The sequence below is a fragment of the Apodemus sylvaticus genome, chromosome 5 (assembly GCF_947179515.1).
Source record: "Apodemus sylvaticus chromosome 5, mApoSyl1.1, whole genome shotgun sequence".
NCBI classification, from domain to species: Eukaryota; Metazoa; Chordata; class Mammalia; order Rodentia; family Muridae; genus Apodemus; species Apodemus sylvaticus.
In genome coordinates this window covers 12,781,609-12,798,745 of record NC_067476.1, presented here as the reverse complement: position 1 = coordinate 12,798,745, position 17,137 = coordinate 12,781,609, and the positions used below count along the sequence as shown (strand labels likewise).

Here is a 17,137-nt window from a genome sequence, read left to right as displayed (position 1 = left end):
AGTCTCATCTCTCCTTGCTGCAGTTTTCTCTGGACCTTAAGATGATAGGAAGTGGCCAAACCCACCATTGCCACTTACTGGGATTCAACCCTCAATTCCTTTCCCTGTTGTGAACGTTACAGCTCCATGAGTTCCTGCATCTGTCCACCAGCATCAGGTCCCATCTGAACCAGTGACCACCTCAGTGTCACCTGCCTGTCCTTCCTCAAAGCTTCATTCTCTAGATCAGGCCTCCAAAGAGCCAGGGACGGTGAACAATGGCACCTCAGTGCTCCAGCCGCCTCTCTGGAGAGGCCCCAGCCCATGACCCACCATCTTTTAGCTCCTGTGTTCTGGCCGCCTCTATGACCCACGGTCTGCCAGCCCCGGTCCCCTCTGCTTCACAGTCTGTCTTTCTCCATCTGCCTGGGCCGGAAGGTCTAGGGCTCAGTCTGGCATCGTGAGATTTACCCGGCAATGATGCAGCTGCCCAGCGGTGGGTAACCAGCTCAGAAGCTGCCCAGTGCCTCACTTCAGAGTGCCCTCCCTCCTCTGGGGACACATGCATCCAACTTCTGGCAGCTGCCCAGAAGAGAGCTCAGCCTATTTACCCTAGCAGAGCTAACTTTCCCACAGACAGAGCCCCTGAGTCTACCTCTGCCCCCCTCACCTCTTTCCTGCAGTGCTGCCCTGCATGCCCACTGTGCCTCCTTCTCAGTGATAACCTACGATGACCCTAAGCCTCTTTGTGTTATTTATTAGAGGGAAAGAAAGGAGGGGGGAGGAGGAGGAGAAAGAGGAGAGAGAGCGAAAATGGAGGGGTGGAGAAGGGAGCGAGCCTTTGGTCCAGCCTGTGTTTAGATGATATTGTTTGTCACATGTCACAGAGAATGAGGCTCTTTACACCCTGGTCTGTCTTTGCATCATCTCTGGGATGGTGAATGATGCCAAACTTCCCTCCAAAGGGAGAGCCTTTGCTGGCACGTGCTTTCTCCTGCCTGGTGTGCTTTCCGGCATGAGTGGTCTCTTGACCCACTGGTAAGACAACATGGTAACCTCAAATGAGAGAGTGAAGCTTGCCTTGCTGGCCCTGCACGTCACTTCGGTGACACACATCGGCATCTATTATTGCTCATGCTCTAGAGTCAGTGGACACGCTGGGGTTTATGTGCCTTGCCTTGCATATTTACTTCATATACATCCGGTGCCAGCAGAACGCTGTCTCTCTCTGGGCCAAAGGTGCTGTCACCTCTGTAGTCTCAGGGCAGGTGGCTTCTTTGGCCTCTGAGCTTCCTGGTGGCATATGTTTCTTGTATAGCTCAGGCACTGTGCTTAACTGCCCGGGTCTGAGGAAGGAGCCCTACCTTTAGCTAACGTGTCTTGTTCAGGGTTATTCAGGACTGAAAAGATGGTTCAGTCAGTAGAGTTTATGTGAGGACCTGAGACCAATCCCCAGCACCCACAGACAAAAACTGGGAGCAGTGGCTCTCATTTATAACCGCAGTGCTGGGGAGACAGAGACAGAGGACTCCCTGGAGCTCTGTGGCCAACAGTCTGGCTGAGTGGAGAGATCTGGCCAGGAAGAGACTGTCTCAAAAAACTGAGAAGGATAGCCTTCCTGAGTAATGACCCCTGAAGCTAACCTCTGACCTCCACACACATGTACACACACATACACACACATACATGTACACACACACACAATCAGTAGTTGTCCTCACAGCCAAAGTTCAGGGTTCATCTAGGAAAGCAAAACAAAGGCATCTCATTTCCCAGTGTGCTGAGCACCCAGCCAGGACCAGGCATACAGAAGGTGCTCAATATTTATGGTCTTGTTTCAGAGAGGAACTGGTCTTGGGGCCATTCCTGCCTCGATGCTGTCCTATTCAGATGCATGAATAGGGACGTTTTATGTAACATCATTTCCCCTTATCTCTATTGTAAGCTTGAATCACACTTTCTATTCTGGCTTTAGTAAATTAGAAATAACATCCACAAAAGGGTACTCCAGAAATTGTAGCTGTCATGTGTACCTTTAACCTGGCCCAGAGGTCCTGCTCTCTCTTGGCCTGCGTATGGCCTCCACGGGCTGTTAAGTCAGCCCAGAATAGGTCCTGCCTGGATTTGGGGTCTTATTGCATCCTGCAGGCAACCCCCCACTTTCTGCCTTCCCACTGCTTGCTTGAGATCCAGTTTACTGGGTTAGAGATGTTTGAAGGTTTCGGGGTTTTACAGCCTTGGATCTGTTCCTCTTTCCCTACTCAGCTCCAGTCTGAGACAGGATCTTCTATGAAGGCAAGTTTTCTTCTAGTTCCTTCCTTCCTTCCTTCCTTCCTTCCTTCCTTCCTTCCTTCCTTCCTTCCTTCCTTCCTTCCTTCCCTCCCTCCCTCCCTCCCTCCCTCCCTCCCTCCCTCCCTCCCTCCCACCTTCCCCACCCTGGGCCCCTTAGCAAAATAACATCAACAATTATAAGGGCCCCCGTCCTTGCCATGAGACCACATTCGATCAAAGTCTGTCATATCACAGTCCTCTAAGGGCGGGTACCACACTGAATGCTTCCCTGTGTCCTCTCAGACAGAGGACCTGCTCGTGTCCATGCAGGAGGACACGGTCACTGTTACAGGTGAGGCCACAGAGGCTGAGGTGGCTCATTTTCTTAGGCTACTTTTTTTTCTTTTTAAGATACTGTGCCTTTTATTTTGATTTAATGAGGACAGACATTTTAATCAGAGGTTAGTCATTTATTGTTGCAAACTATTGTTTTGATTCATCATTTTTGCAGATAATTAAATGGTTGAGTTGGCACAGTGTGTCTACTTTATTAAAACAAGTAATTTTGGGGGGAAAGAGATGCTATTTTTTGGATCACTGCACAAGAATTGCTTTTATCTTCATCTCTGAACACATTTTTCAGCTATTGGGCAGGAAGCTCTCGTGTTCTCTCTGGCCTGGAGGGGACTGGCCGTGCCAGATTGGATGTTGGCCACTCTGCCCTTTGAAACGAGAGCTGCGATGTAAATCCTACATTCTCACCTTCTCAAAAGACCTGGGTTTTAATTGGATTAGGGGAAAGAGCCTACAAGTTATGAACTTTGCTGAGCAGCAGTTCTTAATTGCAGCCTGGCGGTGGGTGGAGTTTAAAAGTCAATTACTGCTTGTCCTATTATACTTTACACACCTAGGATTTGAGAAAGTCTGCCACTTAGTACAGAAATGAAAAGGTTACTCGCACTGGTTGGCACGCACTTCTGAGTCTCCATTTGTAAATGTGTTCGCTACATGTATTTGTGTGTTTGCAACTTGTAGCTTGGGGCTCTGCCCACCAGCTGTGTTTCTCACCAGGAACAACCTTCCAGGCTGGTCCTTCAGGGCCTTCAGAGCAGTTTTGCACACAGCCCTTCATCTGGCCATCCCGTGCTCCTGTAGACACTGTGGCTGGCTGGTGCCAAAGAGGCCGAAATCACTCCACTCAAGGGCTATGCATGAGTCAGGCAGCGGCCCTTTGGGGTCCATTTTTAAAGAACAAATTGCTCACAACGATTGCTTTCTTTGATTTCCCACGTTTGTGTCCCAAATCAGTTAATTCACTCATTAAAAGGATTTATTTTGGGTGTACCAATTAAAACTTTGGAGGCTAATTTTTTGCTGAGCGGTGCAGACCTCTGAAAGCACAATTTATAACAGCTTCTGCCCTTTTCCACAGAGAGCCGCCTGCAAGGACCGTAACAGCCCCACCCCATCCCCGGCTGGTGAAAGTACGAAATCACGGTTCTTTGTCCCGCAGCTCCAGGCTGCTGTGTGTGCTGGTGACAGAGCCCAGCCCACCCTTTGTTTTAAGGTGCGCTCTAAGGCGTCAGCGTCCAGCCCAGCCCAGGAGTCCTCACTCTGTTTGTTTGCTTGCAGGGAGCCTATAGTTAATTTTTTTTAATAGGAAGCTGCTGTGTAGTTTGGATATTTAAACAGTTATTAACCGAATGACAATTAACAGATTGCATAGACAGATTTTCTTTTGAAAACCTCTGAAATTGAGTACAGTTTGCAAAACTATCACGGCATAGTAATGACAATGAATTTTGATTTCCCGGAACTGATATTAGACTCTTTATTAAACTATGTGCATCTGCTTTTAATTTACTCCAAATAATTGGAAAATGCAATGAAGCTTTCCAATTAAAGCAGGGCTTTATGCTGTTTAATAATACCCCATAATATTATAGCTTACGAAGTGACAGGTGAGCTGGCATATGAATAAAACATAAAGGCAGCAATGAGGGACAGAAAACCAGAGACAGTTGTGGGGATTTTAAATGCTGGATGTAATTTGCATATATTAATCTCTTCTTTTCAGCCTTATCAGGCGTTCTTCAGTATTTGAAGTTAAAATAGCGTTGACAGGCGGGAGTACGCTTAGTTTTTTCAAGGATTTATTACTTGTATAATTTCTGATCTTTAATAAGCAGATATGACTGATCCTCATACTTCTATAGAAATCGGTTAATTGTTCCAGATGGCGTGTACTGATTATGCAAAATTACTTTTCACACCGTTTTTTTTTTTTTTGTGATGGAGTTTGGAGTAAAATTAAATTTTTTATAGCCTTCTTATCATGCTGTTTTACAGTGGTTTTTCCACAGAAGTTGAATTTAATCTACTATATTACATTGACCAGCACAGTTATTCTAATGTAGCGTTTTGTGATTTGACAAAGAATAATAGAACACATTGCTCATTGTTCATCACTGTGTCCCTAATAAAAAGGAGCTCCTGTACATGGAGCGTGGCTGTTATTTATGAAGAATGCCCTCGTTTGTGCCGTTAAAAACGCAAAATTGTATTATGGCGTAGTTTCTTTTTGGGAGAGGCGATCTGGGGAGAATAAGTGGAGAGAGGCTTTTTGCTTCCGGTTTCTATGCAGGGGGAGGAGTCCTCTTTTAATGACTGCTGTAGTTGAATTGTGTTACTTTCTTCTTTCCAGGGTGGGGGGAGCCTGCACAATCTCGCTCTATTAAGAGCAGTGCCACGGGTTGACTTGTCTTGATTTACATAATCCCAGAAGCCTTCCGTAATTGAATAGCTTGCATAAAAGGTGGTCACACTTGGGCACAGGGCATCAGGAAAGAGAAACGCACCAGACAATTTAGTTTTCCTCCAAGTATCAGCTTATTGCCAGGCACCTGAGCCCGGATCAGGTCTGAGTCTGAGTCGCCCTCACTGCCACTGAGACTCCTGACAGCCAGTCCTCACCGGTCTCCAAGCAGGAGACACACCATGAACTCAGCCTAGAAGAGCCCTGAAGTCACTGCCTCGATTCAAGGGTCATTCGGATGGGTGTAGACAGTTTTCTTTTGCATTAAAATTCTTCCTATTTGGTTGATGCTAGGTGTTTGGGTGTGGCTCATGGCAGAGCCGTGACAAAGAAGAAATCTCATTAAACTCCATAGCATTTTAAATATAGTGTTGCCGATCAGAAGTTTGACTTGTCTTCAGAAGAAATGCCTGTGCTTGTAGTGACTCACCTCTCCAGGTGCAGCCAGCACCACGGCCATGACACAGTCCTGGAGGCCTCTCTTGTCTGAGCAGACTTGGAGACAATTTGGTCTGTTTGAGGAGTTTAAATCCCGACAGCCCTGGGGAAGCCAAACCCTTTTCTTTAATATTCTTGCTGTAACCACACCAAGTGTTCTTCACATGGGAGCCCTAGCGTGGAAACAGGGCTTCACTACGTCTCCACAGGCTCCGGTGAAGCAAAGGCAAGCAGAAGGCCACAGACCCCGTGACAGAGCGCACCCATCTGGATCTGCCAGGGAGCACTAGACACAGGCAGAGAGCAGCCCTGAGGAAGAGCGCAGGTTGCCTGGATACACCTGTCACCTGTGCAGCACGCACGCTCAGAACCATGTCTATTTCTGTTTCGCTGATTCCAGTCTTTAGAGCATATTTGTCTGAATTCTGTTTTCACTCTAATCTGAAGGAAATTTAAAGTAAAATATCTGTGACTTCAACCCATGAAACCTCATCACGTGGAAATAATTCAAAACCCAAGCAGTGGTATCTGACAGTACGGAGATTCTGTTTCCACCTTCCTTCCATAGTACTTCCAAAAAACTTGGGCTCTTTCACATATACTTTTTCGTAAACTACAAATGGATTTTTAAAATGAAAGTTATGCAAAAAGGGGAATGAATAAATCAGACATGATTAAAAATATTTGTTCTAATGCAGTATAATTTGGTAGTAATGTGTTCATCGGGGTAGCTTACAGCTACATTAAGTGGACAGACTTTATATGGATTCTCTAATTTTAATCTTCAAAATGCTATCTAATGTCTCATTAAGACTTGCATATAATGTATCTTAAGTACAGTCATTAAATATAGTTTAGGGAGATTTATGTTCAGATACTGCTTAAAGATGTTTTAATAGGCCCATTTACTCTGATGATATTAATGAGCTCTTAATCCAGCTGAAGCTTCTCAAACTAGTGGTAAAGACTCCAGCCCGAGTTTGGAGACTTGGGATTGATACCTGCTTTGGACAAGTGCCCAGAGCTTAGCCCCACCGACACTTGGGTCAGGGTGAGCCACTTACCAAGGCCTGGCATGTGGAAAGGGGCCTTCCCTTTTCTTGTTATGACCGCTGTCCATGGTGACACAAGGACAGTCCCCTTTGCTCCCCCAAACCACGTGCAGGACATGCAGGGGCTAACTTGGCCAAACCTTTCATCTCCACGGTCATCTGTGAGGACCCCAGTGTCACAGGGAGAATGAGGGTTAAAGAAAGCTGTCACCATCCTTGTGGGAGCATGTGCCAGATGAGGTCCGCACAGCCTGGGGTCCTCACGGAGCCGGCTCGATCCACTGTGAGCAGCTGTAAACGGTCACAGGGCTGTGTCCATCTCTCAGGAGTTCGGCATGGCCGAAATACACATACTACTGTAGTCCTGCTAATTCAGAGGCATAATGGGAGGACACCTGTGAGCCGGGTGTCACCAAAGCGGATACACGGTGATCCCAGCTCCACACTAAAGATGCCTGTGAGGTGAGGCCGGGCATCACCAAAGCGGATACACAGTGGTTCCAAAGCTCCATTTTTAAATGTCTCTGTATTGCACCCTCTTTCAGAGAATTATTGAAAAGTACATTTTTTGTTTGAATTATTTTTTTTAAGCAAAAGGGGAGGAAAAGAACATGTGAGTTCAGAGACTTTTCTAATTACTAAATTGGTTTGTTATAAAAAGATAATAGCAAATTTCTTCTTTTTGTAATTGGACATTTCTTCCCTGTAGGCTAATTCAGGCACAGCCCGTGCATACACAATCGGTTGTACTTCTGAAAAGCCATAACTAGCTAATAACAGCTACAGTGTCATCAGAGAGTAATGGTGTGCTGATTAGCATAATTAATGACAAATGGTGGTGCGGAATTGGTGGATTGGTTTAGCGGATGATGAATGCGGCGAGGCCCTGGCTGGGGCCTGCCAACGAGGCCTCGCTGGCTGTCAGCCCTTCTGTTCTCGCCCAGGCAGGTCTCATTAGTCACGATGGGAGGTGCCAGTCTGTGTTCTGTTGCAGCACAGAAAACTTAATAATCCAAGCAAACGTGATTCTTTTTTGCCTGTGTATTTACTCACAAAATTCTCTGCTCCTCTGTTCCCACTGTGGCCAGAACATAAGTCACTGCTGCTTCTAGGGTCCTTCCTGTCGCCTGAACGGGAACAAAAGGATGACAGAGGCACAGTCGTGTGGCCAGACAGCACTTCTGTTTATCTATATATGTAGCGGGGAAACCCAGTAAGCTATACGTCCTGTCCTGATAGAAGACCAGCGCATTTATCTTCCATGTGATTAATTTGCATTCGCAAATGAGGCTGATAAAAAAGGTTTACCTTTTTAACCTTTAGAGGGGAAAGCATTTCTCTGCAAGATTTCTTAGGAGACCGCTCCTTAACCGATAAGAAATAACTCCTTTATCAATATAGATGAAAATCCTTCATTTGCATTACTGAATGAGACTAATTATTATATAGTTAATTAGCATCTGGAAATGAGGATTATCTTAATTACAAAGCACAATTTCCCTAATAGCTACAAAACTGTAAGTTTGATCTGTGTGGAAATTGGTAACTATTATTATGTAATTAGTGATAGCATTAATAGTACAGAATATTTAGACATAATTTGCATATGCAAATGTCATTTACCTGAGCCAAACAAGTGGACCATTAATGATTAGAGCTTGATGCATCCAGACAGAAAGTTCTAGATCCCTGAATGGAAGGCACTGTGCTAAATCAGAGGTGGAGTCAGTAAGCCCTTTTATGTTTAGGCAGTCCACTGGGTTTTGCTGTAACAGGAGTTAATGGCTGGGTGATTTCATCATGAAGCCGCCTGCTCAGGGAACTGGACTCTTGACTTTGATTTTTCCATGTTTCCTCTTGATTCTTGACATACTTTGCCTACACATTTAGCAATCCTGAGACTGGAATCTTTCTTACAGCTGATACAAACACTTAAAAAAAAATTAGTGCACACACACACACACACACACACACACGCAAACATGCCTCTATGTGCGTGCGTGCGTGTATGTATATGTGTGTGTGTGTGTGTGTGTACATGTGTGCTCCATACAAGGAGGACCTATGGAGATCAGAGAAACCTTGTGGGAACCAGTCCTCCTGCCAGTCCTCCACCTCAGGCTTGGTGGTCAGAGTGTAGTGGAGATGCACACAGGAGCGCAGCCAGCAGGAAGACCGAGATGGAGCTCCAGGGTGGAGTCTGATTCCAACCTCCCCAGTTTGTCTTTATAGCCCTGGGGGCCCTCTCCTCAGAGCTGCGCTCTCTCTCTCTCTCTCTCTCTCTCTCTCTCTCTCTCTCTCTCTCTGTCTCTCAGATTGCTGAGTGTTTCTCAAAGGCGTGTGCTATGAGGATGTGATTTTAAAGTAGCTGCAGTAGACTTTTGAGTCTCTCATTTCATCCCTGTAGTGTCCAGTGGGTACCATTGCTCAGAAGGTTGAATTAGTATACCCGTCAGACTGTGCCGTGGTGTGCTGTGTAACAAACAGCCCCAGCTCATAGGGCCTGTCATACTCCACTTCATGTCTCAGGAGACACGCTGGTGGCTGTGAGTTGGCTGGGACCCTGCCTCATGCACCATCTTATTCTGGGGCCCAAGCTGAGGGAGCAGCCCCTAGCTGCGGCTGTTTCTACATCCAGTGGCTCCTGCATCCTCTTGTGAGGCGTGATGACACCCCCAGCACAGCGCAGGGTCTGTGGGGCAGGAGGCTCCATCCTGCCATGACAGGGTGAGGACAGTCCTACTCATAAGGGCACTTGGGGTGGTAGAGCCCCCCATTAGTGTTAGGCATTCTGAATTTAAAAAGTGAGTTGCATGTGTAAGAAAAATACAAAGTCATTGAACTGGGGAAATCCATGAATCCGGGTCTGAGACAGTAGTTCCTGGTCTGGAAAGCATTGACTGGCAGTATCTACAGAGCTTTCTGCAGTCTGCTTTTATCTTCAGCACATCAGGAGCTGGGTTCTGATGTTAGCTTCTCTGTCGCTGTGACAGATGTCTGAGAGAAGCAGTTTTAAAGCTAGAAGGATTTACTGGGTTCTGTTGTTGCGAGCTCCATTGCTGCAGCCTGGGTGAGGCAGAGTGTGTGGCGGTGGCAGCTTCCACCTGGAGGTGTCCGGGAAGCAAAGAGGAAGATGGGAAGGGAACTGGGATGGAATTCCAAGACACCTCCAGGGAGTGACCCACTTCTCCCAAATGGTGCCTTCAACACCTGAGACTTTGCCAGACCTCCAGGGTGGGCAGGTGGGTAGGTGAGTAGGTGAGTAGGTGGGTAGGTGGGTAGGTGGGTGGGTGGGTAGGTGGGTGGGTGGGTAGGCAGAGCCAGTGCATCTGGGCCATGCTGTACTGTTCACAGGTTAGATGCTAATGTTAACCAAATTTGAGTCCTTGGGTTTGCTTTCCCCTCCAGACTTTAGAAGGTAGCCTCGTTTCTCCAGGGTTTGTTTTCTTGGCTGCAGGTGAAGCTTTTGGACCAGGCAGCTCTCCTGATAGCTGTCCTCACCCTCACTGCTCAGAGTCCCTGTTGAGAGCAGAGACATCCATCATAGGTGCTGGACTCGGGTGGCTGATGGGCTCCCTCAGCCCTCGTGGGACTGATGTGTGCGCTGGACATGAGCTTGGCCTTCAGTCCTGTAAGAAGCAGATGCAGGCGGCCTGGAGAGAGTGCACACTGCCCTTACAGAGGACCAGGTTCAGTTCCCAGCACCTCACGGCTAGCTGCCTATAACTTTGTCTTCAGCAGGGACCCAAGGCCTCTGGCCTCCTTGGATAACTGTGCTCATGTGCACATAACCCACACACCAACACACAGAAATACACATACTTAACAAAACTTGATCTTTTTTTGAAAAAAGATAACTAAAAGACCTTTTGTCAGATACATGGTTCACTGATAGATTTTTGTTCATTTTTTTCTCTTTGTTAAATCAAAACCAGATGCAAACCATTTCTTTTCTAAATTACAAAAGTCCCATGTTCACTACTAAAAACAAAAGTTGAAAAAAATACATGGAAGTGTGGGAAGAAAATAAATGTCACTCATAATCTCTTTGCTCATAAAAGCAATGTTTTAGAGACTATCTTTTCTTGACTTTTTTTTTTTTTTTGAGGGGAGCCTGGGCATTTAAATGCAAAGGTAGTTGTCTATTCTGGATATTTTTTAATTTGATTTATTGGAGTCCAGTTTTACATATAATGCAATCCATTACTTTTATGCATTCAACTCGGTGGGTCTTGAAGGATGTAGAGATATTTGACAGCCTACTTCCGGAAGCAAGATATAGAATATATCCATCACCCCCAAAATTTCACTCGCAGCTACTCCTGGCCACGCCCCTCCCTGGTGGACAGTCCCTGGAGACCTCACATCTGCTTTATGTCATGCTTACAGTGTGTGTCACCCAGCCTGACCTCGTGACACCTCCTGTCTTGCACATGTAGACAGTTTGACCCTTCCTGTGGCTAAATGTCTGCCTTCGATGACATCTCACTCCTCGTCACAGAGTCTGGCCCTCGCCGCTGAGAGGGATCTATATGCAAATTATTTCTTTGAGATTCATGAGGATTTGAGAAACCTCTGCAGATGACACTCAAGCCCTTAAAACTATAGAAAGTTGGAAAAAAGTCAAGTGTATCATGAATCCGTAAAATATATGCAGACAATCGTCTGTTTGATTGTTGACTGCCATAAAACATACACACCTATTATAAGAAGTTACACATTCTCAAAACTCGTACACCCAGCCGTTCACAGATGGTACTTGACACCATTTGCGTCAGGAGAAATGTAAGCATAAAGCTGCCGTGTAAATCATGGCTGCATGAAGGGGCCGCTGTGGCTCCTCAGCTGCCGGGATGAGTTTCCTAAGCCCGTCACCTGTGGGCAGCCAGAACTTCTCTCGTGTGCCCGTGGGTTTGTGTGCCTGTGGGGAGTCAGCACCTGTACTTTGCCTATTCCTTTAGGAATATGTATGTAGGTAAATCGGTTCTCACGGTTTGTGTGTATGATGATAAGCCACCCAGAATAGTGACTGAATTAGAACACATTGCTGACAGATACACAGAAGTGGATCTGTTTGGGATCCCCCCCCCCCTCACCTCACGACTGGTTGTTAATGTCTAAAAGCCATGTCTGTCTGAGAGACAGCATTGTGGCTTCTTGTTAGTGTGTGCTTCCTGGGTAACTAGTGTGGTCCCTGCCCACCCCCTAATTCCCGCCTGACTGAGATTCCCAAGGTGGGCAGGGGCTCCTTGTGAACCAGTCCTTACTGCTTTTTTAGTCTGCATATTGTTCTTTGGTTTGGGTTTTCTCTTCTGTCTTGTGTGCTGCTAGGTGTAGAAAAACCTTCCCTGCCTCCTGGTAAATCCTGGAGTGCCGTTACTGTTTTTCACACTGAAATCTAAAACTCGCCTGTAGTTTCCATTGTATGATGGGGTGAGAATGCACTGCTCGTCCGTGCAATGTTCTGGGGCTCCTTCCCTGTCCTGGCTCCTTGGCCTAATGCCAATCACACTTTTATTTATTACAAATGTGTACATTATTTTGAAGATTTTTTAAAAGTTGATGTGTATGTGTCTGTGCATGTGGGTGTGTGCAAATGAGTGCAGTACCCGTATCAGTCAGAAGAGGGTGCCAGACACCTTGGAGCAGAAGTTCCAGCTGGTGTCAGCTCCCCTGCAAAACAGGAAAGTGCCGTAACCCCTGAGCAGCTCTCTAGCCCAGGAAGTGTGTTTTTGACTTCCTGTCTTGCTGTTTTTCAAAATGGTCTTAGCAGTCCTAGCTCATTTTTTTTAATCCAGTTAAAATGTAAAGTTACTTGAAGTTCTAAGGAAAATATTCTCTATCTAGATTTGCTTGAAAACCATTGAATTTAAACTTTTGAAAGGCCAGTTACCTTTAAAGGAGCACAGTCCTTCCTTCTGGAAGAGGAGTGTTCTGTGTACCACAGGTCTCTCTCTCTCTCTCACATACACACACACACACACTATACACACACATACTGCACAATACATAGTACACACAGCACACACTACACAGCACACACATGTTACACACATGTGCACACCTTTGCACACACACACACACAGTGATTCCTTTTTAAATTCAGGTACTAATTTAAGTTTCATGTTTTAAAAAGTCAGAATCTATTAAAATGATAGTGAGGGTTTTTTTCTCATTTGGTCTATTGAGATGAATCACTTTGTTTTGATGATGCTGCATTTAGAGTCTGTTATTGTTTTCTGAAGTAAATCTTGCTTTAGTGGGTGTGATGTTCTTCAAATGTACATTAGCTCTAGACTGCTGTTGTCTGTGTTATGATTCAAGCATTTATGAAAATGATTCAGGCTTGATGCTTATCAAAATACTGCTTTGAATGACTGAATGGTCAGGGATGTTTTTCAAATATGAGAATATTTCTAAAATATTGTCATATCTGTTCCTTGGGGGTTGGGAATGAAGAAAATTTCCCTCTAAGCATTAACTGGTCTTGGAAACCTGTGGGTCCTGGCTGGAGGATTCTGAGGGAGGGGCACAATTTCAGTTTCTTTCATAATTATTGGGTTTTTTTTTAATGTTATTGCTTTCCTTAGGTCAGTTTTCTCGTGTGTATTTTGTAGCGTTATTTATGGAGGAATAGATGAAGATACCAGGGTCTTAATGAGTAGCCCAGGCTATCCTCAAGTACCAGGAATAACAGGCCTATAGCACACCTCCAGATGCTGCTCTACGGGTTAGCACCATGCAGACTGATCCTAGCTGTGAGGTTTGTGCCTGAATCAGGCCCTCTGCAGCTTCCTTCGCAGAGACAGATGTGCTCCTTGAGGTGCAGGTGGCATTGGTGGCCTTGGGATCTGTGACAGTCTTGGCCCAGGAAACTGTGCAAGGGCCTAGAGGTTCAAAGGATCTCTTCCTTTGCTTCAAACCCTTCCAGCTCCCTGCTGGTCCTGGAGGCCTCGCCTAGATAGGCTGCCATTCTCCCAGGCCAGGGCACAGTCCCAGGAAACCATCCCCCTTAGCCCACTCCGGGGTGTGCGGACCCTTGATAACCAGGGCAGGAGCCCCTCCGAGGCCAGCCACAGCTGTCCCTCCTTTCCAAGCCCCAGCAGGAAGGATGGTTTCCTGGGACTGTGCATGGGCACATGGCTTCCTGCTGGTGGCATGGCAGGGAGGTGCCAGTCCTCGTGGCCCAGAGGGACAGCTGAGGCTAATGTAGCCACTGGCTCCCTCTCCTACCAGCGGCTCCTGTGTCTCTCAACCTGGACAGGGCTCTCCTGGGCCCAGTAAGTACCTAGAGTCTGTGCTCATTGGGTAACTGTGTGCCATGGGTGGCTTTTGTCCTCCTGGTTGGCCTTTCAGTAGAGCAGCAAATGACCTGTGCCCGTTTACAGAACTAAGCCACCTTCATGGGTGGACTCCCTTATCCCTCCTGTCATCCCCATCTTACAAATGAGGAAATGAGAGTCAGAGAAGTTGCTGACTTCTCCAAGGTCACACAGCAAATCCAGACGATGCCCTCCCCTCACTGTGCCTCCTCCAGAATGCCTTTCTTTCCTGCTAGTGTGCCCACGAGGCACGTGCCCGGCTCCTGCAACCTTTGTGTGCTCTCACCTGTGTTCAGACAGCTCTGCTGTCACATTCATGTAACCCTGTGGACAACAGCCTGGCACGGTGACAGGTACTTCTGTCCCTGCAGGAGCTGGTTAACTCTGCCGCCCCTGTGGGGAGCAGCCCGCAGCCTGTCCATCATGTAGCCCCAGCGCTACCCTCTCTGTGTGAGAGTTGTTTACATGAGATGGAGTAGGCACTGATTATTTCTTTCCTTTTCTGGAAATGAACACTAACAGTACCAGCTGCATGTACCAGTGTCGGGACTGCTAGCTTGTCCCCAGGGCCACACTCACCCCTGCTCCATCACACAGCAATGCTAAGAGGCAGGGGCATCATTAATCCCAGTCTGTGATGTGCAAGCTAAGGCTCAGAATCTGGTTAACTTCCACATTCATGGTCACACAGTTTTCCATGGTAGGCCAGTGTCTGCTAACTACACTCCATTGCCTGGTGTGCAGTGTTCCTCACGGAGCTCCTGCCTCTTCTGAGGCCTGGAGTCAAAGAGGAAGACTGAGTGAATGGTGCCCGGGCTCCAGGCGTGGGCTCCGGATGCTCAGGTGCTGCTGAGCTCACGGGGTCAGTCACAGGATCAGTCTCTCCCCTGCATGCCCCTCTTTAGGTGGCAAGTCCTGTGGTGAAACACTTTCTCTCCCCTGAGCTGGAACTCTGCTGATCCCAGGCTTTTCTCGATGTGGGGATGGATCAGGAACCAGGCCCCTTTCCCATGTGCCTGGGCTACCTTGGATGGAGACTTCCCTATAGGGTGGAGAAGTGGGTAGGACCCAGGGGAGGGGAGGATCGGGGTGTCAGAGCCTGTTCACAAGTCTGAAGAGAGATGCCTGTGCACCTCCCCTCTCTTCTACTTACAGGAAAATGTAGAATGTAGGCATGACAAAGTATGCACACCTAAGGCTGCAGGTGTAGACACATGCAGGTGGGCATATGTGTGTAAGCACACACATAATTTTCCCATTAAATAATAGGAAAGGTGTAGTTGCTGTGCTTTGGTGCAGATGATGGCCACTTTACTAAATCTAGTGGCTCTGTTATCCATGGGCTGCTACTGCTAGATTCTGGGACCTCAAAAGCAAACATATTACAGCACTGTCCTCGGGACCCTGTCCCTGCTTTAGCTTGAGCTAGGGCGGGCAGTGTTTGGCTCCAGGCACAGCAGGGTTATGGCAACTCAGACTGGCCTAGCAGCACAGAGCTATGTTTCCAGTCGAAGTTCTGTGGTCAAAGCCTGGGCCATAGGGCCTGGAGATCAGAGAGTTGTCCCAGAATCCCGGCCGTGGAAAGAACAAGGCAGGTACCCAGGCTCTGCTCCCAGCTACGCTAAGTGCCCCACAGTCTAGGACAGCCATCTTTGATCTCACTGACAGGTGGGGTGGGGTAATCTGAGGGTTTGGGGGCATTTGGGGCTGAATGTAGCGTCTCAGGAAGGAAGTTCAAGGATAATTGCTAACTGCCTTGAGAAATAAAAGACCTGTGAAAGACTTGGCAGCTTTGGCCGTTCTGGAACTAAGCCCTTCTTAGGGACAGGTGGCCTGCTCAGAGCTTTAGAGTGCAGTCCCAGAACAGTGGGCCTGCGTGCCACCTCAGACAAGCCATTGTCCAGGAAGCTTCAGGTCTTCCCTATCAGAAGGGAAATGGCCACCCAGCCATCTGTCCCCTCATCCGGAGCAGTTAGGTGCACACTGAAGTGCTGTCGACTGTGACCTTCATAAGGAGGAGACAGATGCTCCCCTTTGTTGGGTTGAGGGTGCTTTGTTGATCATTGTCTCCCCTGTGCCATGTCGCCCTCAGGAAAAGCCATCTTCCATGAGCACCTGGGCTGCCATGCACTTGTCACAGCCCTGAGCCAATCCTGCTGAAAGGATCGATTTGGCCAGAGAGGCTTCAAGGGTGGCACTGAGCCAGGGCCTGGCACAGGAAGAAAGGGATCCCAGGAGCTTGGAAGTGCTTGTCACCACTGTCCTGCCCCTGTTCTAAAGTTTGGAATTTGGGTTTGGCATGGGGTGGTTTGGTTTGGTTGGGGTGGGGGTATTTGTTTTTGAGACAGGATCTCTCCCTGTAGCCCTATCAGGCCTGGAACACACTATATAGACCAAGCAGTCCTAGAACTCACAGAGATCCTCCTGCCTCTACCTCCCAGGCCTAGCTAAAGTTTGGAGTTTCATTCTTACTTCTGAAATTAGAAATTACACATATGATGTCCTGCCTGCCTGCGCACTTGAACTGTAGAGGAGTCCATGTGGCCAAGCCCCTGCCTTCTACACTGAGGACAAGGTGTTGACCATGTGCTTGACCTATACTCACCTGCTAGGCTTGTCTCAGAACCACTTCCCTCACATGCATACAACACACATGTACACGTGCTACATGCCTGTAGCTCTACTGTGTGCATTGTCCCCACACTGTCCAGCTTTCATTCCTGGCCCAGGAAAGGCTCCTAAGCCTTGATAGGACAGAGCAGAGAGAAAAAGAGAAAGGGGTGCATAAGGCAATCAGGAGGAGCTAGCAGGGGCAGGGCTGAGAGACCCCACACCCCACAGTGCCCCTGCATATTACAGAGCTGTGGCCCAACTTTCCAGACCGAGAAATAGCCTTTCTGCTTCCATTTTCAGACTTCAAAGATCACTCTGGAAATAAAGTTTTTTCCATTGAGATTCCAAAGGTTTTAAGCACACATGAGGGCAGCGTTTGCCTGGAGGCTGCCTCCTGTGAAGCAAATGCCAGCGTCACACTCCGGCTGTGCCAGGCGCTCACTCCTGTGGTGGGTCCTCACCACCTCTTGCCTTCAGGTGCTAATTTTCATTCAGCTAGGAATGAATGCGGCAGGTGGGTTCGTGTTTTCCTGGAAGGAACCATTCCTGTCTCCGCACTGTTCACAGCAATTCGGTCATCACAGTGAATGTCTCAAGAGCAGGTGTCACAGTGACCCAGAAAACAAAGGTTTCCGTTCTTGACCAAA

General features: G+C 47.5%; 1 protein-coding gene across 2 annotated transcripts in view; it reads left to right on the top strand.

Moving 5' to 3' along the window:
* The window catches only part of Mvb12b (multivesicular body subunit 12B), a 155,949-nt gene that overhangs the window by 93,337 nt on the left and 45,475 nt on the right, over positions 1 to 17,137 (top strand). Inside the window, exon 8 of one of the 2 annotated variants that reach the window (XM_052182244.1) lies at positions 5,360 to 5,406. The exons of the other annotated variant lie outside the window; for it this stretch is intronic. Coding sequence (XP_052038204.1) covers positions 5,360 to 5,391 — 32 coding nt within the window. The 3' untranslated portion in view covers positions 5,392 to 5,406. Of the gene's footprint in view, positions 1 to 5,359; positions 5,407 to 17,137 lie in introns of those variants that run through there. 2 annotated transcript variants of the gene reach the window in all.